The sequence below is a fragment of the Rhagoletis zephyria genome, unplaced genomic scaffold, assembly GCF_001687245.7.
Source record: "Rhagoletis zephyria isolate East Lansing unplaced genomic scaffold, Rhagoletis_zephyria_1.1 Rzeph_scaffold_03137, whole genome shotgun sequence".
NCBI classification, from domain to species: domain Eukaryota; kingdom Metazoa; phylum Arthropoda; class Insecta; order Diptera; family Tephritidae; genus Rhagoletis; species Rhagoletis zephyria.
The window spans coordinates 41,450-56,255 of NW_016160221.1; the positions used below are offsets into that span (position 1 = coordinate 41,450).

General features: G+C 36.1%; 1 protein-coding gene and 1 pseudogene across 1 annotated transcript in view; both read right to left on the reverse strand.

The window, feature by feature from the left end:
• Positions 1-5,842: 5,842 nt before the first annotated feature.
• LOC108368467 (techylectin-5B-like) lies at positions 5,843-7,622 on the reverse strand (annotated as a pseudogene).
• A 6,177-nt stretch (positions 7,623-13,799) lies between these two features.
• The window catches only part of LOC108368469 (ficolin-2-like), a 3,181-nt gene continuing 2,174 nt past the window's right edge, over positions 13,800-14,806 (reverse strand). Inside the window, exons 5-6 of the mRNA XM_017623316.1 lie at positions 14,113-14,342; positions 13,800-14,021 (exon numbers count right to left, since the gene is read on the reverse strand). Coding sequence (XP_017478805.1) covers positions 13,880-14,021; positions 14,113-14,342 — 372 coding nt within the window. The 3' untranslated portion in view covers positions 13,800-13,879. The remainder of the gene's footprint in view (positions 14,022-14,112; positions 14,343-14,806) is intronic.

Genomic DNA, 14,806 nt, shown 5'->3' on the forward strand with positions numbered 1-14,806 from the left:
TAGGTTAGCCCGCATATTGTTCCAATCAAATATGGCTACCTTAAGCAAACTATTTTACCGATGTATGGGTATATTATTTATTTGTGTATATGTGTGTGTATAGTTTTTCTAGGAAGTTACTAACTGAATTAAAGATGCTTAATGTGCCTATGTAAATGTTGTTGCAATTTTGTAGCAAATTTACTGCACCTAGCGCAATCGAATAAAGCAATCTGCTTGACGTCAGTAACATTTTTGCATCAGGTGTTCAAATGCCCGAATATTGATACATATAAATACATACACACACATGTATATGTAGGCATTTATGTTACGACGGATTGGCAAACAAATTTCACAAATTATTGACATCTAAATTAATATACACATCTATATTTTTTGCAAAAAATTTTGTGTGAAAATACTAACTACTCAAAGAGTCCGGCTGTTCGAGTTCATGCCAATAAGCTCTCAGATTTAGCGAAAAAATCAAATTATTTATCCCCTTCGTTATATTGAAATCGGAGCATAAATATCGGTTTTAATATATCGGCAAAAGTTTTAGCGGCGTTATTCCATTTCATACGTTCTAACTAAGAACCAAATCGGACTATAAATAAGGGGTTTTCAAATATCTCGACTACTGCGCCACCTATCTCATCGGGTTCTGATCCAACTGTGAAGTTTCAAGTCTCTACGCCATCGGGAAGTTGGTCAAAAATTTATTGAAATTTTTGCCCCTAATAAACACACATACATACATACAGAGTAAGTTAAATAAAAGCTTGCATTAAAAAAGAAAAACTTTATAGGGTTGTTCGAACGAGTGGCCGTCTTGGTCACCACTGCCGAGTCTATTCGATTTCTGAGTATGAGGCCTTATGTTGGACGAAAGGGGAGCAAAAAGGACTCCACAAAAAATTTAGAGAAAATTAGCTAATGGTTATAGAAGATATGGAATAAATTAACCGACGAAGTCTTGCGTGCTGCTTGCGCTTTTTTCTCAAAGTGTTTACCGCTGGTAAACCCAAATAAAAGTTAAAATTTAGAAACTAATTAATAAAATTAAAATAAAATTTAATAATAAAATACTTTTTTCGCAAAATCTATAAAGGACCCTTTTATTTTTCAAGAAAAAAACCTGCGCGACAGTTTTTATTTTACAGTGAACTAAAAAGGAGTGTTTAGTACATCGGGTAGCCTTTATGTTGAAAATAGAAATAGGTGGTTGCCCGATAATGCTGTAATGCTTCATTTCACAATGAAAAATATATAAACTTTCAACTCTTACTATTAATTAGATATTATTAAATTTGATTATAAAATTACAAAAAAATAATCTGAACCATGTTTCTAAATTGAATCTTCTGTAATCTAAACGCGGAAATCAGAAAAAGAAATAGTCGGATATCAGAAAAACGGCCGGATAAACCGTATTCCGGATATTTGCCGGATAACCGGCACATCCCAAATCTGTACATATTTATGTACGTCCTTTTATATGTAAATGCTTTTCTAATTGTTTTCTACATAATAAATATTTGTATTTAAGTTTATATTACGTATGTACTTATATAAGCGCTTTCGACAGAAGCAGCATTTTGATGTGAAACAAAGTGGTTTTGAAAGCTCAAGTAATTCCCTTTTACGGTAAAATATTGACATTGAGCCACAATTACTCCTTGTCCTTAAAAAAATTGGTCAAAAATTGTGTTATTCGAAAAAAAACTTGCAAAATCCACCGGATTTGTTCCAAAAAAATTTTTTTTTGTGTCGCTCGAGCAACAAGTACGTTGTAGTGCTATTCAAGACCTTTAATTTGAGTTAAGGTACAAGTCTATAGGCCCTGTGAGAGCCAAATTATAACGATTCTGAAGTTAGACCTCGAAATTTCATTCAACATTTTTGCAAATTTTTCTTCTAATTTCAGAGTAAAAACTCTTACGAATGAATTGCACTTTCTAAAGACGAAGAATTTTATGACAATCTTTTTCATTACAGGAATAACGCTCGGATATTTGCAATGGTCTGGTTCACGCTTTCAACAACGAAACGAATACGAACGCAACTAAAGCAAACGGGAAGCAAATGGATTTTCAAAATAAAATTATTTAAAATTCCTTATAACATGAACTAATGCAATTTTTCTTCGGAATATTTCCGTCCATAATTTAACACTACAGGAAAATATAATAGCACAAAAAAAATTATCAACCGAACATTTACATGGTCAAGTAATTTTTTCAAAATTCAGCAAAATTAACAAGTACAATTGTGTATGTAAGTTCGTTCGAAACCGAACTCAGTATACCCGGCGCACATACTAAAGCCCAAAGAAGCCGTAAACTTGGCAACAACTGAAGCTATGGCGCCACCGAGCTTGCCCAGAAATATCCCTCAAGACAGCAGATGAACCCGGCCTCAACTAGCACTAGGACTAAAGTACCGAATAGTCCGAAGACCAGTGCTACTCACAAAAGTTGTACCAGCAGGGAGGCCAGCGCCCGGCCAGTATCGAGCATCTTACGCCCTCCTGCAGCAGGCTCGTCTATCAGGGAGCAGCGTCTTATGAACTAACCGCGAAAAGAACTTCGTCTGAATACATCCTTTGCAGGTTACCAACCCAAAATAAATGTACCACTACGCGAAGCCTTCATTGCGAAGCTACCTCTCTCCAATATGGACTTCGCGAAGGGACTGGAGGACATTGCTAAGGCAAAGAAAATAACTCCGGAGTCCGGACTTTGAAATCAATCAGTACGGCATGGCGGAGGCCACCAAGCGCCGGAGATCGGTTGGGGAGATCACGGTATTGACACCAAAGCCCAAAACACAAAGAGGTCGGATTCGATCCTTTGCGGAAATAGCCAAGATCCCCAGGCAGCAATGGAGTTGGGTCTAAGCATCCTTGACAAAAGTAACACTGAATATTAAGAAAGAAACCCCTGGACCGCCACCCTCGCTCACCATTGTCTCATAGCGGAGATCGGCAAAGTAGGCGAGGTGTATACGAGGGCCCGACGAAGGATTTTGAAGCCTGTGACATTCCTTCGCGTGTCCAAGAGCGAGAGCCTGGACAGCGGTAGCACCCCCTAATCCTGCGGATATTTTCGAAATGCTGCAGGAATTCAATTTGAAAGTAATAATGCCGATTTTTTTCATGTAAGCGATGAAAGCCTGAATATGCGACCAAAAACTTATAACCGGGTCAACTTAAGCGACTTATCAATACTTAGTTTCTCTCTGCGATTTTGATATTTACAAATACTAATGGCCTTATTGATAGAAAATAAAATAGATTTAAAGAGTTCTATAAAGTGACATGTTTATAAAAAAAATCGATTTATAAAGCAGTTAATCTTGTTTATATTTTATGAACTTGGCTGCAAGTTTATTGGTATTCGGTATGCAAACAAGTACTTTGCATACAAAAGTATTTAAGTATGTCCATCACTGAACTCAATGAACTAACATCTTCTATATTCTTTTGCCATCCGGCTAAACCTCAGCTGCGCCACTCATCCTATGTATTTATCTATTTTTATTTCGCAAAATACTCGTGCATTTTATGCTATACAATTTTATTTATAGCCCATAAGTAATTGTTTATTATTGCTATTCGTGCATTTTTATAGTTTTGATATTTCTTGTATTTATTAAAGGAATTTTGATAGACTCGCCCAATGGCTACATACGTTCTGGCTTTGCTAGCAATCGGTTTTTGTTTTATTAATTGCCGTCTTTTCTTACTGCTAGTAAGCTAATTAACAGCTTGTTATTTTAACAATGCATGAATTAAAGCGAAGAAAGATTTAATGACTAAACATTACTGAGTTATTACTCGTTAATACCCTGTAGGGAATAACCGAACTAGCGAACCAAAGTTCTTGTTCCATACCAACTCTTTATCGCCAAAAACGAACCAGTCCGATATTAACTAGATCCACATCAGTTCAAAGGCAGCTAAATGTGGTACGCTCAAAAACTGTTAAGTTGACATTTGAAAACTTGCTAAGAGTGAGAAGTTGCTGTTCCACTTTTTCTAAAAAAAAAAAAAATATATTTTAATGCAACAAGGGAAAAACAACTAGCAATGCATTGTTTTTTAAAAGATCGAACTGCCTATTTTACTATTTTATTCAAGTAAACTTATAGTTAGATACATTTCCTGCAGGGCGCATGTACGTACAACATGCAAAACTTCTACTTTTATACGATTAACCATAAATGTGTGAGATAATACCATAATTTATGTATGGCTGTGTTCACATCAGCTCTATCATGCGCATATCAATATTCCTATAACCATCAACTCGACGGGATAATTCAATTTGATGCCACCACTTAATTGGGGTTCTCCTTTAAACATCTGCGGCGAATTCTTCAATATTTAGCGTAGCGAATTCTCATTTTTCAATTCTTTTATAATTATCGAAGCATGTACACACATATACATACATACATATTTTCATATATTACACGTAGTAGAAACTGGGCATCGATTTTATGGCTCAAAGATTTTGTTACGGAAATTTTGTGCGAAATTCTTAAGATTGTTGGCGGTCCCTTTTATAGAGCCAATTAAATTATACTCAGTTAGTAAGTAGTTAACAAAATTTTACAGTCTTTATTGATTGTAAATAGTGGTTAGACATCTATCTACCATGGTGGTCTTATCTTAGGCATTCCAGTGATTTAAAGGCGTTGATGTAGAGCACGGGATGGGCACTGCCTTGCCCGTGGGCAAAGCTCTTTTAAGCTTTCTATACATTTTGTATAGGCTCGAGCATGGTAAAAGCTCTATCTTCCCAACGCTGTTTTAGAGCCAATAAACCACTTTCGTCGCATTTGTACCGTATCTCTACTCACTCTTCCCGCGATATCGAGTAAAGCACAAATCGCGAAGTCCTTTTGCGAAAGGAACAGCTATTTGATCTATGCAACCGACTCTAGAACCGATTACACTGATGTTCCCTAACAGAAGGCAAGCTGATTAATACTAGGTTTATATATAAGTGGATTATCCTCATTTTCAAACTTGACTCCCTAACTTGTATTTAGAAAAAAAGATTAGCAGATAACTGTTCGGTGGCCAACACAGTTTTACCGATTATTTTTTCGAAAAAGAGGAGTAATATCAAACGTACAAGTAAACAAGAATGGACGCTAGCTAAGAATGATAGAATACATATATTACGTCTAGTACCTCCTTGATCGCATACGACAGCAACTGCATTATAGCCATAATCTTGTGACTTTTGCAGCATGCTTCGAAGCAAAACGGAAGTCATTTTGCAGTCGAAGTCATAAAAGATTGGCTGTTTCTTTTTTGCCATGACACCTGAAATAAGAAGGGCTTTACAAATGTTTTATTTTATTTAAAAATATTTTCTGTAATATTTTCTCCTCTTAATATCGCCACCTGCACATAGTTGACGGGTGCTAATGTTGAGGCCGACGAAACATCATAACAGTAAGATTGTCTTACGGGTAGCTGCTGCCAATAAGCGGAAGACTTATAAGTTTTATAAGTCCTGTATGCCTTTTGACTGGCAGTATACAATGTTATTGATTGCGCAATATCCTCCTCCGCCCAATTTCGTCGCTTCGACCCAGCCTTCAGTTTCCCTATCTGCCCTTTGGTGAATATGGAAGACAGTTTATCTCCCATATTTCCTTTTCGGAAGCCATTGCATTCAAACTCTTTAGCAGTAGCTCCACTTCCGATGCATGATTAAGATCTTTAAATATTTAACGTACACATCTATCTCTTGAAGATCGCCGTTGTAGTAAATCCAGTTATGAATAGGTGATGTCGAAGCATCAAGAAAACCTAAATACCTAAATAAAAGATCTGATCCAATAATTTTCGCCCAGTTATACTGTGGTGTTACAGTCGGTTTAAAGGTCTTTAAAAACTAATGATTCATTACTTTACTTAAAGAGCACAACATAAAAAGACATTCAAGATTCATTAAAAACTAAGAAACTGTTTGTTGTTTTTTCATTAATAACTTTTATCTTTCGGTCTAATGGCCATCTGCACGTACTTGAGTGAATAGTCTCGTCCATGCCAGGTGTACCAACCAATGCCTTCGTTGTATGGACTCGATGCACCATATAAATATTTTCCATTAAGGTTGCTATTGAAAAAATATTTTTTAAGAAAAGCATTGATATTCGTATATGTACATATGGAAATAGATAGACGCACACTTACCTATCAGTAGTAAGACAGTGATTATACCACCAAGCACCAGCATTGTAGTAAGCGCAATTTAATTGCGGATTTTTACTATTGTCACGATCGTAAGTTGAGAATTGTTGACCTTTATGTGTGCTCATAGAATCGCCCGCATCGCCCGAAAACCCTTCCAATACATTCAAGGTATAGTTATCGCTTTCATTGCCAATTTCGAAGTCGGCATATTTAGCATAACGTTCTTCTCCCTCAAAATCTTCCATCTGGATCCACAACTCGCTAGGCTGATCATTTGTGAGCGCATACAATATTTCCAATCCAATGAAAAACTCATTTTCCTTGTCACCAAATCCTGCAACATAATCATCCCATTGCGATAAAAATCCTCAGTGCCTCTGTGCGGCGTTGCACCACAGTCCAAGCAGGACCGCCATTCGGATCTGCTTGACAGTACACTTCGAAAGGTGGCAGATCAAAATCGGGCCATACAGTGTGTAAATGCCACTTTCAGCGTTAACGTCCTTTTCAAATGCGTCAGCGCAGCTGGCAGGTAAACCGGCATTTGGGTCTTCGGTAGCAGGTTTATCGATTTTCTTGCGTAGGCGCTCAATTTTGGTATTAAGTATGTTTAAGATTGAGGATTTTTGTCGGCTTAAACTTCATTGGGCAAACATATGTAGAAAAAGAAAGAATAAATAATAATTCTGTTTAAAAGCCAATAATATGTATGTTTTCGATCAAGCAGCTTACTTTTGCGTTAGCTCTGCTTTGAAGGAATCTGCATCTTCATTGAAACGCTCTGAAGTGTGAATATCCTGTTCTCTCAATTTATCCTCAACTGTTTGTAACTTGTTCCGTACACCATCTTCCTGTTCCTGTAGATTGTTTTCCAAATGCTGCATAGCCGTTAATAAATTGTTTTGTTCATTTAAAATATCGTTGAGACTCGCTGGGGGTCTGTGTAGAAGTGAAGTAAACATAAATAAAGAAATTATCATCAAATAATAATGAGATATGCACTCACGTAAGTTCGTAGACTTCCGTCTTATAAATTTTGTCATCATTCACAATGACGGTTGAGCTTAGTTTTTGTCCGTAACATTTTTCGTAATTGACACCACATAGAAATTTCTACAGGATTGACTTAATTTATAGCATTTTCTTACACTTTATTTTTTTTTGCATTTGATNAAATTTCTACAGGATTGACTTAATTTATAGCATTTTCTTACACTTTATTTTTTTTTGCATTTGATGGTACTTACGCTCAATGCATCCTGCTTGCGTTCTTGCATACTACCTTCCCATCCTTGCATGCCAGTACTAAAAGCACTAGCCGCTCCGGACAAATATAGAAGCGCAGTTGCTAAATACACAATTCGTAGCCACATATTTTAAATGCAACTTATAAATTCCGAATCGAAAATGTTCAAAGGCGATGCTGTTTAAATACTTAGGATAGTAGCCGCATTCGTTATCTGTCGCCTCTCATTATCTCTAGGTTACTATTTGACATACTCTTATCGCTATATAAAAAGAAAAAACATTATGCATCAGCAGTGCTTTTGAGAAAGCGTACAGGAAGCGAAACTAAGTTCATTACCTGAATAAAACGGGTTAAACTAGTATTTAAATTATACTTTCGTTATTTTAATTTGTATTAATTATTTTATTCATAAAAGGAGGTGGCTCTGTCTAGTTGAACAGAAAAGAAAGAACAGAAAAAGTATTCATTTATAATATTCTTACTATCCCAATGGCTGTGGGTATGCAATATTTCTTGTTGTTACATTAGGATAAGGTGGTTATCCGGTACAGTAAACACTTTTTAAAATAACAATTTTGTAATTTTTTTTCTCTTAATTTAAACTAATAAAATTGAAGCCTTTTCGTAATCAAAATGAAATCGACTCTAGAGTTCGTGGTAGCTTTATTGGCAGATATTCAATTGAAAACTAAATAGGTGGTAACTCTATTACAATTCGTCTCCAAATGGATGTGGCTTGTTGCAATATTTCATTTACTTAAGTCAAAGATATGTATGTAAATATGTATGTGTGTAAATTTATTTTACAATACATAGAAAGATGGCAACCCGGTTTAAAAATAATTTACTTACAAAATATTTTTGAATACTCTTGTTTTGATACCCTGTAGTAAAACTTTACTTCCGTCGCATATTTGATTAATTTCAAATTTCGAGAGAAATGACAACCCTATCGAGGCAAAGAAAAATAGTTGCCCAAAATTTCAAAGCAAACTGCGAAGACCTCCCGAATTTTGCAATTGTAATAGACAAACGAACATTGGTTACTTATTTTTATACATATAGCCAACACTCACTTGCTTTGCGACGCACAGTGGTTTGAAATCCTAATCTAGGAGGGCAAAACTATTTGCTCAAGGATGCTCTGACAACATTTTACACCACTTTGTTTTCATATATTTTTGAAGTCGCTGATTACGAATCTGAAATCAGATTTCAAAAATTCAAAATAGCGGATCAAATATGGCGAGAAGAAAAATGAAGAAATCAGTAAGGTGATTAGTTTTGTATAGTTAAAGTAGAAAACAAATATTGTGAACCAAATTTTGTTTTTATAATATTTTGCACATTAAAAAGCAGAAACCAAACATGGTTCGAATAGTCGAATTGGTAAGAAATTGCATCAATAATGAAGACTGGGTAGATGGATTGAAAGTGTTAATAAACTCGTCATTTTCTTCTGTGGAAGCTTCACAAGTAAAGGTATTATTTCTTGTGGAAGTTATCTTTAATTATATTTAGTGTTTATATTTTCTTACGTATAAACCGTTTTCAATCTTAAAACTTTACATATACTAAGTATATCTATATATATTGTAGATGTAATAAAAATAACAATGTTTTCAGAAGTAATATAAAAAAAGTCTCAAAATTAACTGAAAAAAACTCTTACAAGTAATGATGATTATTGAAAACTCAAGGCTTATTAAACATCCTCCCATAAATAATTTTTAGGACAAATACGCACAATCTAACTTTCTCCATTTGAAATTTTGTAATATACAAATTTTGCAAACACTAACTTTCGTGGGCAATTTTTAAATAAAATCATTGGAAGTAGAATTAAAAAGTTTACACTATCTGTAAGTCTGTATGTAAATCAAGCTATGAAACTAATATAGGAATGGCTAAAATATGACAATTTTATAGACCACTAGCTGCGTTGAAATACAGCAATGATTTTCAGGGCAACAGTTTGCAATTACTAGAATATCGACAACAGGGCTGCCAACTTTTTTTAAGGATGAAGTGCCATACGAAGTCCCAAGAATGACACTAACCCTTTGTACAATTAATAGATTTGCACAAGTATTCTTAAAGCACTTTGTATGGTAAACTCATACGCATTTCAATATTCATAAAATTAAAAGAGTTTGTTTACGACATGTATCGCCTATAATTAGTAGCACCGGACTTTCGGCCATAGGAACCAGAAACTATACAATAAATATCTTTTATTTCCCCTTTTATGACACGTTACCTATTTAAAATTGTGTCCCAAGATGGCAGCCGTGATCGATGAGTTGCCCCGACTAGGCTCCAAGGCTATTTATACTTAAAATAATAAAATCTTTATTTCACTATTAAAAAGAAACTTGTAATGCATTGGATCCAAGTCCTCTCCTCCTCTAGTTAAGGATTCACTTTTGCTTAGTGTTTAATAAAAAAATTCTTCTCCATTTTTTGGGGTGCGTCCTGAAGTTATAACACAAATGAAGTGGCTTAAAATCCTATGCCGCCTGCTAACGGCAAATCGTTCTATAAGAAGCTTTTGGTAGGCACTCGGAGATTATCCTTTGCGTGCCGAGTGCCGACCACTATTAGAAAAACTTTCTAATTTTAAATGTTGCTCAGTGGCCTACTAGCATGCATATGAATATAATGGCTGTTCAACCGCAAGATGAGTAAATCCAATTTTACATTCTCTATGACTTACTAGCTTGACAGTATTCAAAAAGAAATGCAAAAAATTGTCGGAGATAACAACGATGTAAAAAGTCTCGTTTATTTTTGAAATGGAATCACATTTATTGCAGCGATTGTCGTTAGCAAAAGATTGTATTTAAATAAATTAATAAAAAATTTAACCATTGACCCATTCGATTATTTTATTACTAAGTCTTTTATTTGTTCAGATTAACGATTACAATATTATTGCAATAGCAGACCACTTTAGTGACTCATTTTTGAAAATGATACATAATATATTTTTTCAATTAATAATTACACGGTCAAAATTTGGGTTTCATTTTTAAACCGAGCTGGGACTGCTGCCTTTCTTAAGCTTTTATAGTCTACTTTTCAAACCAGTCAATAGTTTCAAGCAATTTTTAATATATTCTGGTTTAAATTGTAGTCAAAGCACCCGAGAAAATGAAGTTTCTATGAGTGGTTTAAAATTAAAACCAAAAAATTCGTGGTTTCAAATATAGGCCCTATTTGTTTTAAAATCAAACCAGAATGTTTTTATTCTAGTGTTTCTAAGTTATATAGAAAATTATGTTTAAAATCTAAACCAAAACAGAAAATTTTTGGGTTTAAATTCTAAACCCAACATATATGCTCTCTTTTTTAAACTTGGAAGGTTTGTGTTTGAAACTAAATTTAGTTTGGCCATATATGCAGTCCAAAAAGTTTAAAATTAAAACCGAAATTTTTAACAGTGTAATTACGCTGTTTTGCTTTCAAATGCAGTTATTTCGACGGTATTTGATTTTGTTTTCTATTGAATAAAATTCTATTTTGAGAATTTACACACATATGTACATACATATCTACATGTTATCAATGGTTCTACAAAGCTAAAACATAAGCGGAAGAAGAAAGGAAGAAAAAAAGATCTCCATGAATCGTAAAAATATTTCAAAAAACAAATATTTCAACGAAAAAATATTTCATCAGAGTGATCTGTGTATGTATTGTAGCGATGAATGCAAACAAGACAATGCTAACCAAGAAAACGTGTCGTCCTCGGAAACAAATTTATTGGCGGTAATATGGCCATCGTATCGATTTCCTATTAATAGTCACTTTAAAACGTCGGCCGAAGGCAACCCGCCTAGGCGAGTCGTTTTCTTATTACCTGAATGAGTCGTTTTCTTATCTCTTCAGGCGATATTTGGAATAATTTTATTCCTTTTAATACTTCATTTATTTTTTGTATACAAAATTGGTACTAAGAAACGGAATTAATTCTTAATTAATTCTTTCTTTCGCTATGGGTACGGTGACGGTAACGTTGTCGTATTTAGGACCAGGCAGTACAGTGGCAGAGAAAATTTTTGATGCTCTTTAACATTTTCTACCCTTACGACTTTGTGTATTTCTGTTGAACAATGTCCGCTGATTAAACCAACCTCAGATTTATTTCCATTAATTCGTGGCTCACCGGTGGTTGTCTTGTACAATAAAACCCGATCTGAGCCAAGAATGATAGAATACAAGATTGCGCCGATTGCAGCAGAATTCGTGAGAGTAATTTTAGCGTGACGTCATCGTAGAGTTGACAACTGAGAGCGGCGAGAATGAGGGCGACTAGTGATGTGCTGAATTGTCCCCAATACTCGGTACCCAATACTTAAAAAAGATTTCGGTACCCTATACTTCCTTTTCGGTATCCGATACCGATTATTTACATTAAACCCTCGCCATTATATGCATTTCAGGTTTAGAAAAAACTTTCATTACTAATTTATATGATATCGGCTAAAACACTTGAACTTATCGCCACAGAAAAATATTATTTTATCAGTTTTAACCTTAGTCGATCCAAGGTTCAAGAAAAATACTTTGACGGATGAAGAAGCCTTTCAGGGGAGAGATTCTGTAGCCAGTTAGCGACAAGTTTCGGATCGATATCGCACTTGTTGACTTACAAATATTTGATATCAAACGTCGACAAAACCGATACCGATTCGAAAATTGTCGTTAACTGGTTACAGAATCTGTCCCAGGCCTACAAAAATGATATCGTCCGATTCAGCTGGAACAAAAATGCTTCAAACAAGTAAGGGTTTCTCTGTATTATGGCATCGAACCGACATATATACATCTTTCATTTGAATCAGTAAATCAGTTTGGAGATACATATTTAGTTTGCTTGACGGCATTTGGCGCAGAACCTTACTTAGCTCAGAACCATCGCTGAAGATTGAAATAGGACTAGTTTCTAGCTTTTTCCACTTCACCATTCGTTTCTAACGGAGATTCTTGTCGTAAAATTGTTTATCAAAGTAGGCAGATAAAACGCTTGTTTGCCTAGTGTCATTTTCACTAGACTTGAGTTTGTCGCAAGAAGGACCGAGAGAGCATTAGGATCTTTGCACTGGTTGGAGAGTAAGGCCGTAGTGATAAGCACCCTTTCCTTTTGCTTTTGGACGAGGGTTTAGCCAGCGTTCGTCTCCATACTGTAACTCCGAAGAAGAGAATGCACCTTACTTCAACTGCGACAGCGGATGCATTATATGTGGCTACAAGCCTCATCATTTGTATGTAGCCTTTTTTTGTATTACGGTTCCGGTAAAGCTCATAATGAAAAACTGTACTGTTTTGTGGACTTCCTATTTTTTCAATCCTATCTTTGGTATTTTTGATAACTTATTTATTCCAAAACTGACATGAAAGAAATGATGTTGCGAGTTCCTGTTCTTGGAGCTATCCAGCTCTGGGAAGAAGCCCACCAGAAGTTTCGGCATCCGCTACCACCTTCCTCTTTTCCCGCTTTCCAGGGCGAAAGCTTCGGAACTGCGGCCTTTATCCACTCCGCAGTTATAGAATCCTGGCAGTGAATGAATAACCATCCCGGAAGAAAAGTGTAACCGTAAAAAATAGGCTTTACAGCGTTATGTTGGTTCTTCATTTGAGCGTCTTCACGAGGCAGGTTTGCCTCGGCAGTGGGCACTATTACTACTTACTTGGCTCACGCTGCCGCGTACATAGGTTTCGAAACATTCTCGGGGCTTGCTCCTGTCAAGTGGACTTCTTTTATAGGGCTCTCTAATCCGAACTGTCATTTTTAGGTGGCCCAATGCCCTCTTTCGCTAATTCCCTAGTCTCCTCGCAGCTAATACCTTTCTCCATATAACACTTGAGACGTTTCCACTACGCTGCTTTCGCTCTCGAGTTTGGACGAGTGTATCATTTTCTGGCGGAGATCCAAGCAGCTTCTGCTCATCATTCGGTGAGATGTCAGAAAGTGTTTGGACGGAATTCGCATCCCGGCTAGCGCTGGTGTCAACCACCTCAACATTATACTGGGGTCTAATACCCCCGCCGCCCCCCTCACCTCTCTCTTAGCGCTATCGAAACAATCTGTGTTTCGGGAAGAGGGGCACTTAAATTGGACACCATGAGATGGGCAATGGTAGCAAGGATGCCCATGAATAACATAAAAGGACCTGTAAGCAGGAAGAATATCCATTCTAAATAAATAAGAACCACATTCTTCCCAGTTTGAGTGAAGCTTTTCAGGAATCTAAACTGTTTAAATGTTTAAACTAAAAAGCTGTAGCAAGACTCAATAAATATTTACTCCAGCGAGAACATTTCATATTAAATACTTTTTTATTTTCATTTAATAACATGCTATGGTCTTCGAAAATTTTGCTCCATACAATATTTACTGTATAAAAATATGTACTTTGCCTTCAGCTTTAGGAAATGGCTGCTTTCGGCCTGATAGCCATATGCACGTACTTCAATGAATATTCGTGACCATGCCAGGTGTACCAATCGATGCCCTCACCTTCTGAATGGTCATAGTATTCACCAAACAAATATCGTCCGTTTAGATTACTGATTGAAAAAGGAAATTTATAACAAAATAATTTATAGTGCAGATATGTAAGTATGTATACAATGAGAAATTTATCTCTCGCATACTCACCTATCGTGACAGCGATTGTACCACCAAGCGCCCGCAGACTTGACAGCACAGTTATACCATGCATTCTTATCATTATCGCGATCCTTAGTAGTAAATTGTTGCCCTCTTTGCTCGTTCATAGAATCGCCCGCATCGCCCGAAAACCCTTCCAATATATTCAAAGCATAGTTTTCGCTTTCATCGCCTATGGCGAATTCTGCATATTTCGCATAACGCTCATCCTCCTCAAAGTCTTCCAATTTTATCCACAACTCGTTAGGCTGATCATTTGTGAGCGCATACAATTTTTCCAATCCAATGAAAAACTCATTTTCCTTGTCACCAAATCCTGCAACATAATCATCCCAGTTGCGATAAAAATCCTCAGTGCCATCTGTGCGGCGTTGCACCACAGTCCAAGCAGGACCGCCATTCGGATCTGCTAGACAGTAAACCTCGAAGGGTGGCAGATCAAAATCGGGCAAGTACAGCGTGAAGATACCGCTTTCCGGGCTATCGTATTTTTCAAAAGCTTCAGCGCAGCTGGCTGGTAAACCGGCATTTGGGTCTTCGGTAGCAGGTTTACCGATTTTCTGGCGTAGTCGCGTAAGTTTGGTATTGAGTATTTTAAGTAATGCAGTTTTTTGCTGACCCAAACTGAGATATAAATATGTGCACATATACAAATTAAAGAAATAGGAATGAGTTTGAAAAC